The sequence below is a fragment of the Cervus canadensis genome, chromosome 9 (assembly GCF_019320065.1).
Source record: "Cervus canadensis isolate Bull #8, Minnesota chromosome 9, ASM1932006v1, whole genome shotgun sequence".
Classification (NCBI taxonomy): Eukaryota; Metazoa; Chordata; class Mammalia; order Artiodactyla; family Cervidae; genus Cervus; species Cervus canadensis.
The window spans coordinates 32,057,337-32,082,363 of record NC_057394.1 but is presented as its reverse complement, the minus strand read 5'-3'; the positions used below and the strand labels follow the sequence as shown (position 1 = coordinate 32,082,363).

Sequence of the window (25,027 nt, the reverse complement as noted above, 5' to 3'; positions counted from 1 at the left end):
AAATATAATACGCAAATGCAGTTAACCCATAACACATAGCTATCAAATGTTAGTATGTGCTGAAAGCAAGGTGAAAAGCTAGTGAAAGCCGTGTTGACCCCTCTGCCCTCCCTCAGCATCCTGCTCCCCACACCTGGGATGAACGTCTGACACTTGCATGAGAACTCTGAAGTCATTAGTATGTATCCCTAAATTAAAAATTAAGAAAGATTAACTTTTATTATTCCTATTCACTTTAATATTAATGGATTAATTAGGCTGCACCTGCTTAGTTTCCACACACAGGATCTTCGATCTTCATTGTGTCATATGGGATCTTTAGGCACGGCATGCAGACTCTGTTGCAGCATGTGGGATCTAGTTCCCTGACCAGGGGTTGATTCTGGGCCCCCTGAATTAGGAGTGCGGAGTCTTAGCCAGTGGACCACCAGGGAAGTCCTACTTTTGTTACTTTTAAAGTAAAAAATGGGTATACTCTTTCTACATTCCAGTAGTCCATTGTGTTCACCTCTGGGGAACCCCCCAGCCCACTTTGGGGACTACTCCTCTAGACTGTTCAACATAAAAGACTAATCTGGTCAGGAATATTAAGTTTCAATGAAAGCCAAAAACAAAAAAACTTCTTACTGATGAAAAGAATGATTTTGTTACCTCTTGGAAATGAACATTTTTTTTAGGAGTAAAGTAGCATTTTATTCAAAAGAAATTTATTCTCTAAACAAATGCTATTCCCTTGAATAAAAGTCTTTTAAATTGACAATCAGTCTACCCTTATCTCTCTCTCTCTCTTTTTTTTTCCTGTGGCATATATAAATCTAGTGTAATGGACTCCATAGGGTAGCCTTTCCTTCTGTGTTGAAAATTTAGTTTACTGTGTTCCTTCCTGGATAACATGGAAGGTTGAGAGTGTACTTTGGAGATGGTTGTTCTTGTTCAGTTGCTAAGTCAGGTCCAACTCTTTGTGACCCCATGGACTGCACCATACCAGGCTCCTCTGTCTTCCACTATCTCCTAGAATTTGCTCAAATCCATGTCCATTGAGTCAGTTGTGTTATCTAACCATCTCACCCTCTGCTACCTCCTTCTTCTTTTGCCTTCAATTTTTCCTAATGTCAGGTTCTTTTGCAGTGAGTCACTTCTGTGCAACAGGTGGCCAAAGTATTGGGGCTTCAGCTTCAGCAACAGTCCTTACAGGATTGATTTCCTTTAGGACAGACTGATTGGAAATGGTGAAGTCTCTCAGTCGTGTCCGGCTCTTTGCAACCCTATGGACTGTAGCCCGCCAGGCTCCTCTGTCCATGGGATTTTCCAGGCAAGAATACTGGAGTGGGTTGCCATTTTCTTTTCCAGGGGATCTATCCAACCCAGGGATCCAACTCAGGTCTCCTGCATTGCAAGCAGACTCTTTACCCTCTGAGCCACAAGGGAATCCCTGATTGGAGATGGTAGAGTTAGAGGTAGAGGTTAAAGACATCAGTGGAGAGTTGCATCTTGGTGACTAGATAGGAAAAAGTTGCAGGCACTTAGCTATTGCTGGATTCAGCTTTTCTTTTTGCAAAAAGTAGAACCCATTATTTCTGTAAAAGATTTCAGTTACCATTTAGTAACTTTTCTCCTCAGATCCAGTGCCATATTGTAATGTAGAGTGAGCAGGGCAGTAGCATTTACTCAACTTGGTCTGAAGCTCTTAGGGAGGCAGCTGCAGGAAACTGGAAGCTGCTAGGTTCCTGCAGTGGCTCAGACAGTAAAGAATCTGCCTGCAACGTGAGAGATCTGGGTTTGATCCCCGGGTTGGGAAGATCCCCTGGAGAAGGGAATGGCTAACCACTCCAGTATTCTTGCCTGGAGAATTCCATGGTCAGGGGAGACTGATGGGCTACAGTCCATGGGGTTGCAAAGAGTTGGACATGACTGAATGACTAACACACACACACAGGTATCCAGGGCTAAGTCTAGCACCTCTTACATAGATGATGTTCAATAAGTATTTGAGGAATAAATGATTGAATGAATTTATAAAACGAAGAAAGAAAAGGTATGAACAAGTAGCCATTTTGGGAAATTCGGTTAGTCATTTTATGTGAAATGAATTAGAAGAAGAGAAATCAAACTAAGGTGAGAGAGACAGAGAGTAGCAAATCTGGGATGATATAAGCAATGTAATGACTTTGGATGGAGCACACTCTAGAAAGTTATCTAGTTAGGCCCTTTGCCCATGTTATTTCCATAGGCTGCCCTAATCACAGCAGGGACAAAGTATGTGGGAGGGTGTAAAGAAACAGTGAAAGCTGCTGCATGAATTGTAGCTTCATTTTAGGTTGGTTGTGGCATGAATACATGTCCACCGGTGGTTAGAACCCTGTGATGCATTGCTTTGCATGCATTGCAGGGCTGGTTGTACTAGATCTCTGGCATCATCTTGATAGTCCAAGCAAGGTCCTGTCCCCCGGTGTAGGAGGACATGCTACCAGAAAGGCTGAAAGTGTTCTCTAAGGACTGAACAACATAATTACTTCACAGAAAGGGAAGGACTTCCATTATTCGATTTTGCAGAGACTATTGGGGAATATTAGAGTTGCTTGAACTTGGCGAGTATTTACCACCTGATTATGCCTCAGGTAATGCTGATATCCTAGCATCTCAAACCACCACTGACTCCCTGGTATTGAGTAGTTCCGGGAAATACTGCTCACCCTGAGAGAAAAAGTATATTTCCTTAAAAGGGATATTGATTCTCAGTGCGATCCTTCTTTAAGAGCCAAATGAGAGGGGCTTTATACTAGAAACAGAATGAAAAAATACCTATTCAGCCAGTGTGTCTTAATTATGAATATAAAGCTAAAGATGGCACTAGTGGTAAAGAACATGCCTGCCAATGCAGGAGATGTAAGAGACTGGGGTTCAATTCCTGGGTAGGGAAGACGCCCTGGAGAAGGAAATGGAAACCCACTTCAGTATTCTTACCTGGAGAATCCCAAGGACAGAGAAGCCTGGCAGGCCCCAGTCCATAGGGTCACAAAGAGTAGGACAGGACTGAAGCGACTTAGCACACACACATGCAAAGATAAGACACCAAAACCATGGTATCAGGAGAGATTAGACTGTCACATGAGAGATTGATATGAGATTGACAGATGTAAAGAGAATTGCAGATAAGAAGGAACTAATATTGATACTTGTGAACCACCCTCCATGAGCCAGCTGCTGTGCTTGAAGGCACAAACCTTATCTTATCATGAATTCTTATAAAATTTGAGAGATAAGTAATACTTTTCAATAAGGCTGAAGAAACTCAGAGAGGTTAAGACCCTCACTCAAGGCCACATGATTTCTTCTGGCAGAAGTGAAGTGAAGTGAAGTGAAAGTCTCTCAGTCATGCCCAACTCTTTGCGACCCCTATACAGTCCATGGAATTCTCCAGGCCAGAATACTGGAGTGGGGAGCCTTTCCCTTCTCCAGGGGATCTTCCCAACCCAGGGATCGAACCCAAGTCTCCCACATTGAGGGCGGATTCTTTACCAACTGAGCCACAAGGGAAGCTTTCTGGCAGAGCAGGGACCAAATGAGGATATTGACGACTTCAGGTCTCATGTTCTTTCAAGTTTCATGTTCATTCTCTACAATGAATCAGTAGAACAAATAAATAAATTGGACAATTTATTTTTGCAGGAAATGACTCCCTTCGTAAAATAAGCAAATAAACTAATGAATAAAATGACTCATGAGAGTCTTGGTTATAGGTGTGCTCCCTACCAGCACATATATTCCACGCAAAGGGTCAAAACCTACCTTGCTGGTGTTGACATAATCTATGACAACACCACAGCATAATTTGTTCTGGTTCCACTTGGAGAGACAGGAGGGGGGAATAACTGAGTAAAGGAGCTAGGGGATGTAACTAGGCACCTGGCCATTCCTTCTGGCTAAGATATGTGGCAGGTTCATTACCTTATGTTCAAAGCAGTGTATGTCATGAGGGTTTTTCTATATTTTCCACTCTTGGAGAGATCCCCTAGAAGTTTATTTTCAAGATTTGAAAGTGATTCTTTTCTATCTCAATGTCTAAGCTTAAAAGTTTAGACATTTATGTCATGATTATACAACATTAAAAAAAGAATAAACTGTTCTCTCTTCTATATGAAATGCTCTCATAATGTTGCTACTACCTGCCAAACAAACACGAGTCAGAGATTCAAGGCAAAGTTTGGAGAACTAGTGTTAACTCTCTCATGTTAGTGGAGAAATCAGCGAAACAAGTACAAGATTTTCTTCTCGTTTCGCTTACCACAAAGCTCAATCACTCTTTCAGGTGAATCAATTATGCAATTACACTTTGAATTGATAAGACTCTCAGGCAGACCACATCAATGACTTACTGATCTACCTTCAACTTCTCCACTTCTGCTTGTGAATTATATCTAGTGGGCTGCAAGAAGCGCAAGATCCAGATCCAGAAGGCAGGTGAGGTGGAGAAGGCAAGTGGAGAAAACACCCACTCCTTTAATAACTTATACGAGAAGCACTGGGAAGCCAGGATGTATCAAATCTTACCTTCTGCTACAATGGCTGAAGTCAGCCTTTTTATGTGTCTAACCGGGAGATAAATTGTTGTTCACAGAACATGGCAATGTAGCATCGTTTCTGTTGGGTTTGGGCAGACAAATACCCTTCACTACTGAAAAAGCAATGCAAAATTTGAAAATGAAGTTTATATGACCTCTTTATGGCCAAAGAGCAGTCTTTTGAAAGATTGTCTTTCTCACAATGGAAGCTGATTTTATATTCCTAATGAGGCGTGGGAGACAAAAATCTGCTCTTGAAACATTTCAATCTCTGCAGTGTTCTCTATTTAATTAGAATTATTCCCTATATGAATCTCCCCAGCTAGCAATCTAATAGCTATTAGCAGAATTTATTTACTGTTTAAATTGCTAAAGTTTAGGCTTGATTCCAAGGATTTGGGTAGGTAACTAAGAGAGGGTTTGGCCTTTTAAGTCAAATCCTTTCCTCGTCTCTCCCATCAGTGGATATATAAGAACTCGTGGAAAAAAAAAAAAAAAACTCAGAGTCTTAGCAAAGGAGATTTCTTTTGGTGGGGAAGAGAGGGAAAGCAGATGATGGAGTAGCAGATAATTACACGTATCTGAAAGTGAAAGTGTCAGTCACTCAATCATGTCAGACTCTTTGAGACCACATAGACTGTAGTCCACCAGGCTCCTCCATCAATGGAATTCTCCAGGCAAGAAAACTGGAATGGATTGCCATTCCCTTCTCTAGGGGATCTTCCTGATCCAGGGATCAAACTTGGGTCTCCTGCATTGCAGGCAGATTCTTTACCGTCTGAGCCACCAGGGAAGCCCCATATGTACATATCTGAATGTACCTGCAAATCTGTTGAACTTGGGAAAAGTTTAAGTAAATTATTTTTTCTCCCTTGGTAAATGTAATTGCAGATGTGAATCCTAGAGTTTAATGATGTATGAGACAGACAACAAATTAAAACAAGAAAAATGGATCTGCCACTCTTAGTAAGTCGGCATTTTTTCATTGTCTATAGGGGAGAAAAGAAAGCTACAGTAGTAATAACCAACCTAGAATTAGGGAGGTTCACAATTATAACTTCAGGTCCTTCGGTGACCTTTATTTATTAGTTCCATCAAATTCAAACAGAATGTGCACTTTAATGTTTCAGTTTTTCAATTCATAACTCTTTTTCCATTTTTACATTAGTATGATTAGAATACTTACAAAATAATTGCATTTTATAGTTATTAGGATTAGGAAAATCAATTAAAATAAAATGGTATGTTTCCAAAGGTTAACTGACCAGCGATGTGAATGATAAATTTTGAGTAAACTGTTACATACATTGTTCTCCAATTCAAGAGAACTCATATATTGTTTAACTACTTTCTCAATTCTGGTTCATTAAAACATGACACAGTAGAGGATAGAAAATATATTTTCATGACTTTCTGTTTAGACATGGTTTGTTTTTGTTTTAGTTTTATTTACATGTGTTCCCCATCCCGATCCCCCCCTCCCACCTCCCTCCGCATCCCTTCCCTCTGGGTCATCCCAGTGCACCAGCCCTGAGCACTTGTCTTATGCATCCAACCTGGGCTGGCGATCTGTTTCACACTTGACAATGTACATGTTTTGATGCTGTTCTCTCAGATCATCCCACCCTTGTCTTCTCCCTTAGAGTCCAAAAGTCTGTTCTATACATCTGTGTCTCTTTTTCTGTCTTGCACATAGGGTTATCGTTACCATCTTTCTAAATTCCATATATATGCGTTAGTATACTGTATTGGTCTTTATCTTTCTGGCTTACTTCACTCTGTATAATGGGCTCCAGTTTCATCCATCTCATTAGAACTGATTCAAATGTATTCTTTTTAATGGCTGAGTAATATTCCATTGTGTATATGTACCACAGCTTTCTTATCCATTCATCTGCTGATGGGCATCTAGGTTGCTTCCATAGACATGTTTTAAGTACTTTTTTATATCAAAAATATGAAGGTCTGTATATTTTCAATATTTTATAGGATTAGAATTGCAGAGAAGTATTGGATCAGATATACTAATAATCTGTGATTTGAAGGAGTAGTAGTAACAATTACAACAGTAAAAATAAGGATAGAGGGACTTCCCTGGTAGTCCAGTGACTAAGACTCTGTGCTCCCAATGCAGAGGACTGGGTCTGGTCCCTGGTCAGGGAACTAGATTTCACATGCTGCAACTGAAAATCTCAGGTGCCTCAACTGAGACCCAGTGCAGCCAAATAAATGAATATGTATATGTAAAAAAAAAATTGTGTTGGATCTCCTCTAAGAAGATAGTTTGAAATAGCCTCATTTTAAATAATAATTCATTGCTCACATATGAAGATGCCATAATGGAAAATGTCATCAATGCAGAATGCATTTAAGAGGTGTTTCTCTGCAATCATTAATAGAAAGATTCAACTATGATATGGTCAAAACACGTGACTTGGAATCAAAAGTCTGGACTTGAAGATATTTCCACTTGCTTCCTATATGATTTGTAGCAACCCACTCATCTACAGAAATTCCAATTTCCTGTTATGCAAAATAGAAGTATTAATTTCTGTCCTTACAAACATCTCAGGGCCACCTGTGAGGATCAAAGGTCAAAATGAGTTTTGATATGTGAAAGCAATAAGTCAACAGTAGGGTACTGTAATAAATTACTATGATTTACACAGACCTGGCCCCAATTTGCATATTAAAATCTGGATCCAGAACTTGGGGATGAAAATAGAGATAGGGTACTTTGGTACATAATTATATTTAGTCTAAAATGACCTTATTTCTATTCTGTATAAAGTGAAGTGGCTGCCTAACTACTAAAGTTGCCATTTATGAAGTCCTTTGTTTATTGCTTGTAACTATGCCACAAATATTGCAAATCTAAGGCATGTGCCAGATACTGGGAATAAAATATCCTTTGCCCCATCAAGAAGTATATAAACCAACTTGAAGATTATAAAGATACATCATAATTTTTTTAAATTTTTAAATTGTTTTGGTAACATCCCATGGCATGTGGGATTTTAGTTCCCCAACCAGGCATCAAAACCGTGCCCCCTGCAATGGAAGCACAGAGTCTTAAACATTTGACCACCAGGGTTATAATTTTAATTATAAAACAGCTCACAAAAAGAAGAGTTTTAATCTCTCTTTCATATGTGAGTAAACCAATGCTCAGAGTTGCTAAGTAACCACCCTAAGATCATTCATCCAGCAAGTGGTGGCACCAACATGAGTTGCCTTCTGTCAATTTCTAAAGTAAGTGATTTGGACTGTGTATGTTTGTGTGTGTGTGTGCTCAGTTGCTTAGTTGTGTCCTGCTCTTTGCAGCCCCATGGACTGTAGCCCACCAGGCTCCTCTGTTCGTGGAATTTTCGAAGTGAGAATATTAGAGTGGATTGCCATTTCCTTCTCCAGGGGATCTTCCAGACCCAGGGATCAAACTGACATCTTGCATCTCCTGCATTGCAGGTGGATTCTCTACCAATTGTGCCACCTGGGAAGCCTTTCTGTGTGTATGGCATCAAAATAATATTTTTGGTGCTTTCCTAGAGACCCACTGAAGCTCTAATAGGTAGTTTAGATGTTACATTGTTCTTTTATAAAGTTAGTGATATACACATTGATATTTTAAATATATCTATTTTCAGGTGAGAAATACATTTTATATCATTTAATACTGAAGGCTTAGTGTCTCATCTTTAAAATTCCCATTCTTTGTCACCAGGTAGTGAATTTCTGATGGACTGATGAAGGCCTAAAGACAAAGCAAGTCAGTTCTGATTAAGAACCAAGTGTTTGCCAAGAGCCTTGTGGCTTGTGATACTTTTATATGTCAACTTGGCTGGGCCATGGTACCCCCATATTTGGTCAAATGTTATTCTTGGCATTTCTGTAAGGGTGTCTTTGGGGTGAGATTAACATTTAAATTGGTAGATTTTGAGTAAAGGAGATGGCCCTCTGTAAAGTGGGCGAGCTTCATCCAGTCAGCCGAAGGCTTTCCTAGAACCAAGACTGAACTCCTCCCAGGAAGGAATTCTACCAGCAGAAGCCTTTGGACTTGAACCGCAACACTGGCTCTTACCTAGGTCTTCAACCTGTAGTCCATCCTGCAAATTTTGGACGTGTCAGACTCCATAATCACATGAGTAAATTTCTTAAAACTAATCTCTCCTTTTGCATTGTGTAGGTGTGCATACATATCCTACTGTTTCTATTTCTCTGGAGATCCCTGACTAATATACTGCTCCAGAGTGACCAGCAGACCCGTAGGGAACTTCTTAGAAATTCATAATCTCAGATCCTTCCCTTGAACTATTGTTCAGAATTTGCATATTTTAACAGGATCCCCAGGTCTTTCGTGCACAGAGTTAAGTTACAGAAGTCCTACCCAGGATGATCAGAAATTCAAGATTTGTTTTTTCTCTTTTCCCTTTTATTTTTTTAAGTGCATTGCTGCTACGTTGGTGTCTGTTTGGGGGGCATTTTGAGGGTCCTTTTATTTCAGGCTAGTTGAATGCCCTGGGGCAGTGAGGGGTTAGTGAGGGAAATTGTTGTTGGGGCAGTGAGGGGTTAGTGAGGGAAATTGTTGTTGGTTTCGCCTACTGAGAAAGCTCAAAAATTTTGATAATACTCTCCAATTTTGTGATCGAATTCATTGCCATGGAAAGCTATTCCATGTTTCTGCTTGGATTGATGGTGTTGATGCAGGGACTGCTCAGCTAAGAAAAAAAAAAAATTAACGGGTCATGAGTATCTAGGATAAGAGATACATAAAACCATAGTAGACTCATCTCAGTAATGGCTGGATTGTGGTTAGTAAAAGCCCATTCATTTGAATGACATTTAGAGGGTATCTACTTTGTGCCAGGCATTGTGATAAATGCTACAGAGAGAAAGATTTCTTTCCTGTTCTTAAAAACCTTATAGTCAGTTCAGAAGAAGAGATGTATAAGTCAGAGCAATGACAAAATACAGCTGCCTCCTCAACAAATGACCATGAAAGGCAAAAGAGGTAAATTTTTCTTTAAATTCTTACTCTTCTAATTCATTCCATGTAAAATGATCAGCTGAATTTTCCAAAATGGCTACTTCTTCATACCCATTCTTTCTTAGACACCATCAGTATATCTTTACACTATTAAATTCATCCATTCATTTATTCCTCAAATACATGTTGAGCACCTCCTATGTACTAGGTACTGAATTGAGCCCTGGAAATCCAGCCGTAAACCAAATAAATAAGGTCTAATGAAAATAAAAATGAAATAATCACACAGATGATTACATAGCTTCATTGATAATGTGCTGTGGAAGAAGACTGAATAATATGAGAGTGATTCACAAATTTTATCTAGACTAGGAGTTAAAAGGAGCTAGATTTCCTGGGAGGTGAAATTTTCACTGAATATTAAAGGAAGACTTCATTGACTACGCCAAAGCCTTCGACTGTGTGGATCACAATAAACTGTGGAAAATTCTGGAAGAGATGGGAATACCAGACCACCTGACCTGCCTCTTGAGAAACCTGTATGCAGGTCAGGAAGCAACAGTTAGAACTGGACATGGAACAACAGACTGGTTCCCAATAGGAAAAGGAGTACTTCAAGGCTGTATATTGTCACCCTGCTTATTTAACTTATATGCAGAGTACATCATGAGAAACACTGGGCTGGAAGAAGCACAAGCTGGAATCAAGATTGCTGGGAGAAATATCAATAACCTCAGATATGCAGATGACACCACCCTCATGGCAGAGAGTGAAGAGGAACTGAAAAGCCTCTTGATGAAAGTGAAAGAGGAGAGTGAAAAAGTTGGCTTAAAGCTTAACATTCAGAAAACTAAGATCATGGCATCTGGTCCCATCACCTCATGGGACATAGATGGGGAAACAGTGGAAACAGTGTCAGACTTTATTTTTTTGGGCTCCAAAATCAATGTAGATGGTGACTGCAGCCATGAAATTAAAAGACGCTTACTCCTTGGAAGGAAAGTTATGACCAACCTAGATAGCATATTAAAAAGCAGAGACATTACTTTGCCAACAAAGGTCCGTCTGGTCAAGGCTATGGTTTTTCCAGTGGTCATGTATGGATGTGAGAGTTGGACTGTGAAGAAAGCTGAGCGCCGAAAAATTGATGCTTTTGAACTATGGTGTTGGAGAAGACTCTTGAGAGTCCCTTAGACTGCAAGGAGATCCAACCAGTCTATCTTGAAGGAGATCAGTCCTGGGTGTTCATTGGAAGGACTGATGCTGAAGCTGAAACTCCAATACTTTGGCCACTTGATGCGAAGAGCTGACTCATTGGAAAAGACCCTGATGCTGGGAGGGATTGGGGACAGGAGGAGAAGGGGACGACAGAGGATGAGATGGCTGGATGGCATCACCAACTCGATGGGCATGAGTTTGAGTAAACTCTGGGAGTTGGTGATGGACAGGGAGGCCTGGGGTGCTGCGATTCATGGGGTCGCAAAGAGTCGGACACGACTGAGCGACTGAACTGAACTGAACTGAAGAATTTCTCAGGTTAATGGATGTGGGATGAGGGCTAAGGAAGAAGATTCCATACAGAGGCAGTGGTATTTGTGAAGGATGTGTGGAGGGATGGAAAGAAACTGACGAGAAAAGGAGAGAAGGCAGACCCTTGGGGTTAGGGTGGAAAGGGGCAGAAGTATAGGTCTTAGAATAGGGAGGAACCAGATCATTCAGGATCCTGACAGAATTGGAATTCTGTTCCAAGAGCAAAAGGAAGTCATCAAATCTGTTTAAAAAGGGATCAAAATGTTTATAATACACTTTTGAAGGATTATGCTTACTGCTAATTGGAAAATGTGATGGAATAGCCAAAAATGGATTTGAGGAGACACGTTCGGATAAAATCCAGGTTCTTTAGTTTAACATTCAGATTCCTCAGAGCTGAGGCCAAATCTATCTTTCCAGTCTTCATTTTCACTTCTCCCTTACATAAACATGCATTGCAGCCAGACTAGTCTACTCACCCTGTCCTTTACTCAATCCTGATTTTTGGCTTTCCAGAACACCTTATTACCTATTTTTCAAGAGCTAGGCAAAATTTTATCTGTCCTCCATACCCTGGTTGAGTGTTGCCAATTTCTTAAAATGTCCCAAATGATTACCATTTTTCTGATAAGTTTTTCAGAAAAAGAAAAAAAAAAAAGATTGTAAGAGACAATAATATTTTTGAACAATGAAGAAAATGAAAGTACTGCTGATAAATTTGTGACAAAGTCTTAATGTCAGCCTGTTGAGGTATATAAATTAGTCATACCAGCTTAGCATTGGCTTTGAAATTTATCTCATCTATTCATCTGCTTTTGGGTCTTTGTTTCTTAGGTCCTAAAGGCACTTGTTTTTTGTAAGAAAAATCAGATTGGAATCAATTGTCAAATAACATATTTTTCCTTACTATTAAATTTAAGCCCAATAACACAACATTTAATTGCTTTGCTTTGGGCACATATGATAACCTTTTCATTTTCATGCTGTTTCAGGATGGCATTTTAAACACAATTAAAATGTATTTTTGACCCTTTAGACTAGCCTGCAAGGCTCCTCTGTCCATGGAATTCTGGAGAATACTGGAGGTGAGAATACTGGAGGCGAGAATACTGGAGTGGGTTGCCATTCCCTTTTCCAGGGGATCTTCCTGACCCAGGGTTCAAACCCAGGTCTCCTGCATTGCAGGTGGATTGTTTGCCATCTGAACCACTAGGGAAGCCCATAGATACATATATACATACACACACACACATATTTATTGTAAGTTAATTTTTAGAAACTAAAATCTTACAAATCTCTTATAAAGAAACACTATTTGAAATTGATCAATCCTTTGGCATGACATCAATTCTGTTTTTTTCTTTCACATTCAAGAAGGGATCTCTTTCTCTTTCACACCTGGCTGGCCGTGGGCTCCTACCCACCACCTCAGTTTAAGAGAATCATTCAAGTTGCTTTGTAGACGTCATCCCCTCTGGGAAATTTTCCTGACCCCACATACTACACCCAAGATAGAGGTAATCATTTCATCTTTATATGTGTTTTAAGTCTGTAATCACATGTATTATACACTATGGTAAACATTTAGCTGTCCTGCAAACACATTGCGGGAGGGCAGGCGATACTGTCTTATATCATAAGCATGTAACACCGTGCTGAGGTGAAGAAGAAGAATGAGGAGGAAGACAAGGAGAAGAGGAAGAAAAATCCCCTGAGTATACAATAATAGTCAACTTTTTTAGTACTTATTTTGTACCTATCTCAAGAGTTCATATTTCACATCTCTTCAATCTTCACAACCTTTGTGTCAAGAATTATTATCTCTCAGATGAAGATATCAGACCTAAAGACCTTAACTAATTTGCCTGCGGCTACACAGCTAACAGGTCACGGGGTGGGGTTGAGGGTGGGAGATTGGGATTTGCACAGTGACTTCTCTGAAGACCATGAACTTCAAGCACTACAGAAAATTGGTGTACGGACGTATATAGACACTAACAAACACAGGGTGTTTTTCCACTAGAAGAATTTCAGAGACTTAGCACTCAGGTTGAAAATTTCAAAGTTATGGTCACGGTGACCCCCCCCACCCCCCACGTACTCTGAACTCACTCTCCCTCACACGCTGATGGCCATCTCAGAAGGACATATTTCATTCTCCCCACTACTCCCCTAGCTTCCTCTTAGCAGGGTTTCTCAAACTCAGTTGTTGGCATCCAGACTGAATAATTCTTCGTTGTCAGGATTATCCTGGCCAGTGAAAGCTGTTTAGCAATTTGCCTCTACCTGCAAATACCAATATTTGGTATTTTGCAAAGCTCACCCTTTCAACCGCCAGTGGTGAAACCCAAAAACATCTCCAGACTTTGCCAAATGTCCCCTGGGGGAATCAGATTGCCCAGGGCAGGAATTAGATACTGCTACCAATCTTTATCTATGGATTAGAACCCAAGTCCTGGTTATTAGCTTCCAAAGAGCTGTGGGCATCGTTCTTATTTTGCTGGTCCACAATCACAGATCTAAATGACTGCTTTTTTCCCCCACTTACTGTAACATCTTTTACACTGAAGATACACCTTAAATATTAAGTTGGTGACCAGAAGTTGCACTCTGAGCCTGTAGTTTTTATCATTCACATGTCAGGGCAAAGGCTCTGAAGACACGTTATTGGGTTCTTGTAAATTCTCACAGATGATTAGAATCAGATCAATAGTTTGTAAGAGAATCCATTTCCAAAGTTTAAGCTTCAAGGTGTCGTGTTAGTGAATGGTTGGAACAAAACCGAATTGGGCTGCACCCTAAATGTGTGGTCAGAATCCAGGTGACACCGGGACCTGAATACGAATGTCGACTGTGTGGTTGTTGGTGCCGCTGGAGTCAGTTCCTTGTTGGCAGAGGGATGGCTTAGAGACAAGTCTCTCTCAGGACATCCTCGCCACTAGTGTGCCAACATAGCAGGTGCTAAATGTTGATCCCAAGGCTCTGTGCTGCTGCGTGATGCATGCTGGGCTGCTTGGTCACTAGACTTTATAACATTCGCAGTGACCCTTAAACGTAGTTTGGAACTTGTGATTTGGAGCCGGAAACTCGGGAACAGTTTCAGGGTGTGAGGGCTACTTTGTGCTTACTTGGAGCAGGAAAGCCGGGTCTAGGAAGGATGCATTGAGCATATTAAGAACTTGCAGAAATGAGAGGTGATACAAATATGGTATTTACCAGAGCCATATTTGGCACTACAAATATGATAGTTACCAGAACCCTGCTTGATTGTAAACCCTATGCGAGTCAATAAACCAGACGTTATTTGGAACATAGAACCATTTTTTAAAAATGGAAGTTCTCCTGACTTAGGTGGGCTTCCCTCGTGGCTCAGACAGTAAAGAATCTGCCTGCCTGCAATGCGGGAGACTGGGGTTCGATCCCTGAGTTGAGAAGATCCCCTGGAGGAGGGCATGGCAACCCAATTCAGTAATTTTGCCTGGAGAATCCCCATGGACAGAGGAGACTGGTGGGTTACAGTCCATGGGGTCGCAGAGTCAGACAGGACTGAGTGACTTTCACTTCACTGACTTAGGTGCCAAAGGTGGTCACCTGGGCATGGAGAGCCACATGCACATGTGTGTGCTCAGTCATGCCTGACTCTCTGTGACCCACTGGACTGTGGCCTGCCAGCTTCCTCTGTCCACGGAATTTTCCAGGCAAGAATACTCGAGTGGGTTGTCATTTCTTTCTTCAGGGGATCTTTCCAACCCATGGATCAAACCCATACCCTTGAGTCACCTGGGAAGCTCTGTGAATCTGCAAAGCCAGGCCTCTGACATTGTGTTTTGGCAAGGGCTGAATTATTCCAAAGCTCAACTACTTCCTTTCGCACTATCATGAACACTTTTTTTCTTCTCAGCTTGATTATCCCCAATTTGTTCTTCATGTGTATTCATTTTTCTAGGTACAGAAGCACGCTAAAATTATAGGTTAATGATGAGGTAAATTCTAACAAAAACTGGAAAGGCAAGAATAAATAGATCTTTCCAACTTATGTCTTAGTTACATATCTTAAAAATGTATTTTTTAGAGAAAAGTTTTAAAGAATCATGAATCATGAAATTAAGAATAAACATAGCAAATTATAGGTGTCCAAGTATTAATCAAACATCTCTACATTTCACTTAGAATTTAAGATACAAACATTGTGAACATAGTTTTATTTAATGAATAAAGGGAGTCCTCTTGCATCTCCCTGAGCAGAAAACTCCATGGCTATTTAAGTGGGCTTCCCAGGTGGCTCAAGGGTAAAGAATCTGCCTGCCACTGCAAGAGACACTGGAGATCCAGGTTCGATCCCTGGGTGAGGAATATCCCTTGGAGAAGGAAATGGCAACCTACTCCAGTATTCTTGCCTGGGAAATCCCACAGAGGAGCCTGGCAGGTTATAGTTCATGGGGTGACAAAGAGTTGGACACGACTGAGTGAGCACATATACACACAACCATTGCAAAGCCCTGGAGAACCACCCCCCACCACAGAGAACACATCAGTGCTTTACCAGTCTCCTGTGTCTCATGGCACCTTGCTTGAGCCTTCGCTGTGAAAAGTTCTGTCTTACATTAGTCACTAACCCTTTCCTTTTATACATCATCAGCTAGCCCTGTGATGGGTAAGGAGTAGGCATTCAAAAATAAAAAGTGTTAAACTGAAATGCATAATTATTATTTTCAGGCTCAAATTCCATTCCAGGGGTAGGGGTGTGTGGTTCCTGTATTAAGCTAAAATTTTATTTCTTCTCTGTGCATTAGAACTGTTTTGAAAAATAAACTCCTTGAAGGTATGCTGAAGCTTTATATACTCATGTAGCCAAGCCAGAGGCCAAGGCAACAGGCTTCATTCTAATCTCCTTTAATAGTTCAAAAAATATTAGTTACCAACTAAGACTGGTTTTTGAAAATTCTTTAGGTTGATAAAAAGGTACTTTTAAATAAAAATGTGAAGTACTTCCCTGACGGTCCAGGGAATCTGCCTTCCAATGCAGGGGACTCGGGTTTGATACCTGGTTGGGGAACTAAGCTCCCACATGCCTCTTGGTATAGCCAAAAAGTAAAAAAAGAACATTGAAACATTTGAATAGTCAAGTGTTAATCTTTTTTTCTTATTTGCTATGCATCTATGTTTTTATATTCTCTATAGAATATAATGTGTATTATATAATAAGTATTATATTCTAGATATATTTCTCCCTCTGTTTTGACTGTAAGTTAAATGAGTATCTTTAATTTTGACCAGAGGTATACTATCTTAAGTAAAATGCACAGTCTTCCATTATTCATATAGTTGTCTCTCATGGTATAAGGCAGATAGAGGCATGAATGATATCCAAATGAAACCCAAACTATAGTCTGGCAGCCTTATCCTCCCCTGAGTGGCCAAACCAGTGGTTAAATAATCCAGATGTAAAGCTTCATTCTGATGATCAGTTCAGCGAAATCAGACAGGCCTTATTTTAAAATTCTGCTCTAGTCTTCAATCAATGGAGACACACCCTTGGTATCTCACAGAGAAATGAAGCAATTGGCCTAAAGTAGAAATTAACATCACTTGTGTCTTAATAAATACTAAAAACCAAAGAATGGATATTGATACACTATTGATGTAACTAGTTAATGCCTATTTTTATTTTCCTTTACTAAAATAGTGTGAACTATTGTGCACAAGATGACTAACAATGTTTTTCATCTACAGTTTAGCCTATTTTCAAAGCTGAGACTTTGGCACACACATCCTGGTCTTTCTGCACATTTAAGAGAGGAGGGTAAATGGCCAATTTGGGATGTTACTACAAGTGAAACTCAAAACCCATAAACCCTTGAAAGTTCTGACATGCATGTTCAAAAGCGTCAAACCCATCAACTGTCTATCTAGCATCTCGCTGCACTGGGCAGAGTGAACTCATTTATCTGACATCATCACTATCTTACATAACCTGGAGGCGAGTAGTCCCTGAGACAAAGGTGTATTGGAGAAAGAATTTATGCAAAAAGTTTGGTTGGGAGTACCTGCACTTGGTTTTGGCTTTCTTCTTTCACAGACAATGCCCAGAGCATGTTCCGACAAGGAGAGCTCTGGCAGGGCCTTAAAATCTCAACACACGTAAATGACTGTTTTCAGTAACAGCAATCAATTTGTCATCCTTAAATGAATTTCAATAGTTTCTAAGAAAATAAAAGGCAAGAAACCAGAATATATAGCGAAGATATCTCTAAATGCTAAGCAGTAAACTAATGCTTATTGTATCATTGTACTTGTAACCTATCACAATATCCAAATAATGACCACTGCCTTATCGACTGGTATTTATAAGAATTTTCATGAACTTGAGGTGATGATTCCTCCACCTTAGTGTGATGACCTGGAAAACTGGAAAAATCTTTTAACACACTGAAAAGTGAACATCAGCTGTTTTCAACCTGTTTAGCTATTCATTTAATACTTCATTTTTTATATTCTGAAAATGAATTCTCTATTGGTTTATAGACAAACTCAACATTTAATAGATTAATTGGAAGCTTCTTGAGGAATCCAGTTTTCCTTATTTATCTTTAAATAATTTTTATCAGGACTTTATATATATACTTATGCCAAGTCCTCTTCTAGCTTCAGCTGGTTTATAACCATGTTCCACATTCAAACTAGTGAATTATGGTTTACAATGGACTCCATTGAAAAAACAAAAAAAGATAAATTAGCAATTTCTAGGTCAGTAGCTCTCAAACTATACATAATCACTAGAGGAATGATTAAAAATGCAAATCCCTAAGCAACAGGATAAGAAACTGATTCAATAATCATGGAAAGAGGTTCTTAATCTACATCTTCAATAAACACCCAATGGCATCTGATAAATTTATCTAGACTTTTTAAGCTGCTTGTGTGTTAAAAAGAAAAAAAAAAAAGAACTCAGAATTTCTATAACAAAATAGTTTTATCAGTGCATATGGCAGTACCTGATGAACAGTCAGAAACTAGTTAATCAAAATTTGTGTGCTTTACAAATCCTGAAAAACTATACAGTGAATAAGAAACTCTGCCCTATTTTTTTCCTAATATTCTAATTCTGAGACCATCAAGATTAGACCTTAAGAGTATTAGAATTGCAACATTCAGTATTCCAAAGCTGAAACCAAAGAGTAAATAATTTCCAAATTAATTCAGCTTTGTGTTTTTTGAAAAGCATAGAGGGCACAACGGGTGCCCTTTTATAGCAAGACATTATAGCAATGTCTTGGTTTAGGAGGCTATATGGTTCCTTGAAAGCCAATTTCAAAAAACAAAACAGAAGACAGCCTGTACTAAGACCTTAGAACAGGAAACGAGAGATTAAACAATAATGACAGGTAAATCATTTCCTAGACTTCCGGTGATTCTTGGCAGCAAAAGGTTGTGCTTTTGGAAAAAAAAAAATAATCAGCCATGAAGTGACTAATCAAGTGACTTACTACAAATAAGAAAACCCAGTATTTGTCAAGATGGGCTTGTAAGAGCTTGTTTTATGTTTGGTTCCAAAAGATAACTACAAACACTGACTTTTTTTTTTGCCATACTGCAGTGTAAAATTTAACAATTTCCTGGATAATCTGATTAAACAACTAAGACAGGGCCTCTCAAACAGCTAAGTTGGGGCTGCTTAAGCCTGAATTATTAGGCCAATGTAGGATGACATTCCTTGATACCCAGTACCTGAATCAAAACAAGTTATATTTTCCATGCCTTTTTCTTGTATCATGGCAATAAGCCTAACAGTCTAAAACCAGAGACTAGGAAAAACACAGCCAGTTAAGTCAAGAAAACATTTTGCCTCAATTATAAGCATTGATCTGTGTATACTGCATGCCTGACACATAGAGACCAGTCAATAAATGTTGAAACAAACTCATTTCTCTGGTCTTAAAATCAGTCTTGACATTCATTCTTAATAACTTTATATTAAAAAAAAGTCTAATGATTCACCTTTTAGGTAAGTCTCCTGAATGAATTACTTAAGATTTTTTTAAACCTGTAAAACAAAGGCTAATCTGCAAATCAGCAAAACAACGGGAGCCAAAATGAGCCCTCCTATGATTAATACTGTTAAGTGAGTCAAGTGCTCAATTATTTCTCTCCTGATTGCTAGAATTATCCCTGAAAATCACCAAATCTTCACTTTAAAGCAGCAAGCATGAGTATCTCACAGATAAGTGAAACTATGTCTGTCACTGAAATGATATTTCTAAAATGGCTTCTTTTTCACTTCAAAAAAAAAAAAACCAAAGAAAATGTAAAATAAGACAATACAGCTCAGTTTAATTTCAAACGTTAATATATTTTCTATTTTATATTGAACATATGCATCTGTAACCCCTCATTGGCAGCAACTATCACATCCTCATAAAAGGGGCAAAATCTGTAAGATGCCTCTTAAAATAAATATTCTTCTTTATAAAATAATAAAACTTCAAATAAATATTCTTTACACTAAACAATATGTTGAAAAAAATTAGAAAATAAAGGTTGAATTTTACTGTAACTGTACAATATACATGAAGTCCAAAGGGAAATCAGAGTCTTACAATAAAGGCTTTCTGTAAGGCAAAATACAATCTAAAAACATACTGATTGATTCACATTCTTCCGAATGTACAACATATTAGTATAATATTTTGTGAATGTGCCGTATAGTACGGCACAACTTGTTTTTCACAGTTGCAAATATTATTGTATATACAAAAATATAGCACATTATCTCTGGAGAAAACAACGGGGGTGGGGGAGGGGAGAGGGGAAGTCATCTGCTAATTTACAAATTTTGCAAGTACTATTCACAAACAAAAACTTCCGCCTAGAGTGTCTATTGCTTTAGCTTATGCAACATGTAGGTCACCAAGGTCTGTATCCCATACTCTGAGCTCCACTAGCTGAGTTCTAACAAGCATATCAATTAAAATGGCACATGGATGAAAAAAGCATTTCACTGCAAACAGCACAGGATATCCCAACCCTCTATCAACAGTGCCAAGATTCTAGCTGTTTAGTTGGTTGCATATGTGTGTATTAAAAAAAAAAAAAAAGGAAGGGCGGAGGGAAACAATCCTCATGACTGCAATCTTCCTGATTCATGATGCTATGTTGGTTTTTCAAAGTTCCTGGGTGGGACAGCGGGAACTTTGCAGCAAACTGTGTTTGAATTTTTACAACGGCATCCGGGCCTGTTCACCCGGTCATAACACCCCTGGCACAATTTAAGGCAACCCTTGGCTGGCAGGTAACACCATAAGCAAGGCAGAAAGAGGGACATGACGCCCATGGCTGACCAACGTGTACAACAGTGAGACTGGCTACAAGAGCACGGGTTGTCCGCACAGTTGTCCTCGTCGTCGTTGGAACAGTGATAGAAGAGACCCTTCACACAGCACACGCAGGTCCCGTAGTCGATCACGTTCTGGGCCGAGCAAAGGCACTGCTTGTCGCAGATCCAGTCTGACGGCAGAGGCCTCGGGTAGGTGCACTCCTTGCACTTGCACTTGCCGCAGTCCTCACACTTGTAGGCGTGCAGCCCTACATCTTCCTTGCTCAGCGGCTTCAGCTCACCTGGCTTGAGCTCCGATTTGGGCTGCACTCGGATGATCCTGTCTGCCAGAGGCCCCGAGGAGAAGGAGGCTCCTAGGAGCCTCTGTTCGGAGGAGTTGCTGCTAGTACTTGTCCTCGTGCTGCTGCGAGAGCCCGAGCTGACTGTGCTGATGGACCGGGCCAGAGGGGCCCTGGCCGGCGGGTGCTGGGGCCGGGCGGGCTGGCGGGGCTCAGGCAGCCCGTGGAGTCTTTCGTGTTTGTGCTGGGCTGTGGGGCGAGGAGCAGGCTTGAGGCCAGCTCTGGGGAGCACGGTGGGCCCCTCCGTGTACTCATTCGTGTTCCGGATGGCCCTGATCTGATCCAGAGACAGCACGTGTACCTGCTGGGGGAGGGCGTCCCTGGGGTCGGGCTCCCCACGCTGCCGGCCACTGTCACGGGGTGCCTGCAGCAACGGCTGCGACCCGCTGCCACTCTGAGCTCTGGCCTCCATCAGGTCTGGGAAGTGTAGTCACTCCAGCAGGCTTAGAACACATCTGAATTCCTGCGGAAACCAAGAGGAAGGAGACGGTTTACACTCCAGAATACTACCCACTCTCCACCCACCTGGCTTAACTCTTCACTCCCCACGGCCCCTGGAGAAACAGACTTTGAAAATGGAGTGGCTGTAGAGCGTATCAGGACAGCCGTCTGATCCACGCCTGCACCCAAAAGTAAAAATTACAGCTAGGTATCCACTGTTCTTGAATCCTGTGAAGTGTAGTGACACCAAACTCATCTTTGCTTCAATCACATGAGGAACGATTCCTTACTCGTATAAGCAAAAAATCTGCAAGGTTCAGGTTCCCTGTGAAAACTGCAGGAAAGTACTCTTGGAACATAGCATTCATACTGACATTTTCAAAAGCTGAATACCTTTTCAAATTGTGAAATAGGTTTCAACTTATCATGGTCATTTTTGCCTGGAACTTCAATAGATACAGCCTAGAAATTCTTGGTTCCTACTTTACATCTGCTTTTACATTAAACAGCTTGAACTATTCTGTGACTTTACAAAATCCCATAGGATGAAATGACATGCAAAAAAAGGGTAAATACTTCTCTTCCCCAGGAATATACACTTTATACAACAATCATGCATTAACTGTATAGTAGCATGAAGTTACAGAATTGAAAACACATCAATTCAAATCCTGTTAGGTGCCAGGAATATAATAGAGCAAACTTACACCTCGAGCAACAAAAAGACAGGAACTTATTTTCAACATCCCAACAACTTGAGAATCACATATTTTACAACCTGAAAGCCTCGGAGAACATCTTAAATTCTGCAGCTAAAAGACCCGCTCTCCCTGTTTTAGAAATCAATCATGTCAAAACCTTAACTGCTTTTGCCCATTTCCCAAAACCTAATAATTGAAAACATACACTGATTGGTGATAACAGGAAGTGATTTAAAAATTCAAGTGTCACATCGCAAATCTATCAATCCTGACAAGTAACCGCTTAAATTGCCATCCCTCTGTTCAATTTCAAAACTACCATCCTCTTTGTCAACCCAGTCTACAATGACCAAAAACGCGCAAAAGTGGACCTTCATTCAGTCTGACTTTTTAGAAAACACAGGCAGGTGACACACGCCTTCCAATTCGGAAAAAGGCAGAGCTGGAAACCGGATCTCAGCTCCAACAGAAAGGCAGACAAGACAGAGCTGTTCTTAGTTTATCGGCTCTATCTGCGCCCCAACGCCGTCCCCAGCAGGTGGGACTCAGTCGGAGCCCCGAGGGACTTTTCTCCGGAGGACAGACGCAGCCCAGCGGCCAAGCTGGCCCCCTGCGCACAATCCCGGGACGGACAGACAGGCGGGGCCGGGGTTGGGGGCGGGGTGGGGGGGCGCCGCGCAATGGAACCTGCCCTGGAACGGTGGAGGAACCCCTCCCTGCCTTCCCAGATAGAACTCTCCCCCACCCCCAGAGAACTGGCTCCCAGCTCCAAGAGGGAGCAGCTCCTCCCTCAGGCGGAGGTCACAGAGCCCATCGCAGGACGTTCCGGCCAAGGCCCTCGAACGCAGGGCACTGGTTTCCAGCCCCGACTCCGCGAGGAAGAAAGTCCTGCCTGAGACACAGAGCCGGGTCATCTAACCCTGGCACACTCGGCGACGCCACCCTGCGCTGACCTGAGGGGCAATGCCTGCAATGTGCACGCGCCTGTATATTAAAAATATACATCTGTATGCATGTATGTGTTCCTTCAAGTCACAGAAAAATTGCTTTAAAAATTAAGAACATTTTCCAGCGCCCCACGCCGAGCATACAAGACCTAGGTCCCTAAGCCGGACACTTGCCGCGATGCTTGCAGTGCAAAGTAGCATCTTTAGGGGGTAAGGGGGTTTGCTAAAGTGATTTCCGCTGATCCCTCTTCCCCATCGCAGCAACCCCCCACCCCCGCCCCGCGCTCCCTCGTCACCCCCCTGCTTTGAAAGTGCTTTGAAACCCCCCCATTAAGAACTGTGTGTGATCAGAGTAAGGATGAGGGAGAAAAGGACTTCAGCATAAGGGTGGGGCAAACCGACACAGAAACCGCTTTGTAAAAACGCACAAGGTTCCGAATTAAAAAAACCAGCAGCAACCACACAAAAAAAGTGTATCAGTCCATCAAAGTAAAAGACCCCCCCCCCCCCCCCAAAAAAAACCTAGTCTCTCTTGCCACCTATTTTCAGGTAATGGAAAACGATCATGACCGCTTGATGACTTTCTTCCTGTGCTGGGTCAGCCCAATCGTCCAAAAAAAAAAAAAAAAAAAAGCGTGACCCAGGCCGACCGCGGCGAACGGAAAAAAGAGAAAGCTGCACTTCCGAACTGCGGAGACGCGGCGCCAGGCAAGGCGACGCTCCCACCGTCTGCGTGCTCGCCGCAGTCCACGCTGAGCTGAGGCGGGGGCGTCCTCCCCTCGCCACCCTGTCCTCTTTTTTCCACCCGCGAGGCAGCGACCCGCGCCCCCTTGGTAACCCGGCGCCCCTGCCTCGGGACAGCCTCTCCCGGGACCTGCCTTCCCCGGAGAGAACAGGTTCGAAGTCGGGCGCTTGCAGCGGCGCCCTGGAAAACACAAAGTGCTTCCCTCCCTCTCCCGCTCTCAGCTCCCAGTTCGCGGCCAGTGCGCCGCCGCGAGCCGGCCGCCACCCCGAGCCCCCCAGCGCGGGCGTGCTGGGTCGTGGGGCCCGGGACACAGCACCTCGCGCGCGCTGCACCCCCCCACACCCCGCCGAGGCAGGCCGAGGCCGGGGTGAGCCTGATCCGCGGGCAGCTCCCGGGCTCCCCACGGAAAACCTGCGGGGTGATTAAAAGGGAGGCCCGAGGAGAGACGGACCCCACTGCCGGTCCGGCTGCACCTACTCCATGTTGCCCACAACGCGCCGGCCGCGGCGCCAGGAGGGGACGAGCCGGCCAAACGCGCCTCACCGTGATCGCGGCTTTGCACCAACCCCTCTCCGTTGGATTCTCTTCTTTCCGCGATGTGCAAATAAATCCAGCCCTGATGCAAACTTTTTGCCTCTCCTTCCTTCCAAACTCTGCTTCAGTCTAACTTCTGAGCGGTTGGCTGGACGAGAAAAGGAGAGGAAAAAAAAAAAAAATCCGGAGCCAAGTCCTAGCCGAAGAACACTCTGGAGTTCGGGGCTGGAGGCGACCCCCCTTCTAGAAGCGCACGCGGAGTATTTCCTTTTTTTTTTTTCCCCCTTTTTTCTCAATGAACTGGAGGCCGAAGCGCCAACGGCGAATCTCCTCTCCCAGCAGATGAGCGAATGAGAAAAGAAAACGGCCTTCGCGAGGACCTAAGAGCCAGATGGCCAAGTCGTGCGGCCGCGGCCGCGGCCGAGCGGAGGCGGCGCGGGGGCGCGCGGGGTGGCGGGCCGGGCCGAGCCGGGCCGGGCGGGCGCGGGGGCCTGGGCGCTGCGCGCTCCGCCGGCCCCTCTCCTCCGCTCGCGCTGCGGCGCGCAGCTCTCGGCGGTGCAGACTGGGCGTTGTGGAGGCGCGGCGGCGAGGCCGAGGCGGGGGCGGTGGGTGCGAAAGAGGAGGAGGAGAAGGAGGAGGAGGGTTTGGGGCCCGGCCGGGGGGGCTCGCCGTTGGCCTGCGCCCTCGCCTTTCCGGAGGAGGCAGGGAGCTCTGCGGCGGCCGCGGCAGCAGTAAATGGCGTCATGTGGATCCGAGGCGGAACAGAGCAGTTGTTGTCCCAGAGGATATATCGCATCCGGTCCCAGCTCATTGGCTCCGCGGGGCTACATTCACTCACACTCCAGCGCCCGCCAGCGCTCCGAGCCGCAGGAGGCATTCAAAAGGGCAACCGCGCCGCCCCGCGCGTACCC

The 25,027-nt window shown here is 42.6% G+C and overlaps 1 protein-coding gene across 1 annotated transcript; it reads right to left on the bottom strand.

The window, feature by feature from the left end:
- Positions 1–19,405: 19,405 nt before the first annotated feature.
- Positions 19,406–24,414, bottom strand: SPRY2 (sprouty RTK signaling antagonist 2). Its single transcript, XM_043478070.1, has 2 exons — positions 24,126–24,414; positions 19,406–21,211 (listed from the first exon to the last, which is right to left on the bottom strand). Exon 2 carries the CDS (start codon positions 21,158–21,160, stop codon positions 20,225–20,227), a length of 936 nt encoding a protein of 311 aa, XP_043334005.1. The 5' UTR covers positions 21,161–21,211; positions 24,126–24,414; the 3' UTR covers positions 19,406–20,224.
- Between the last annotated feature and the right edge of the window lie 613 nt (positions 24,415–25,027).

What these genes read in the sequence shown, in the direction of transcription:
- SPRY2 (XM_043478070.1), bottom strand. Translation starts at nt 21,160, where the DNA reads ATGGAGGCCAGAGCTCAGAGTGGCAGCGGGTCGCAGCCGTTGCTGCAG.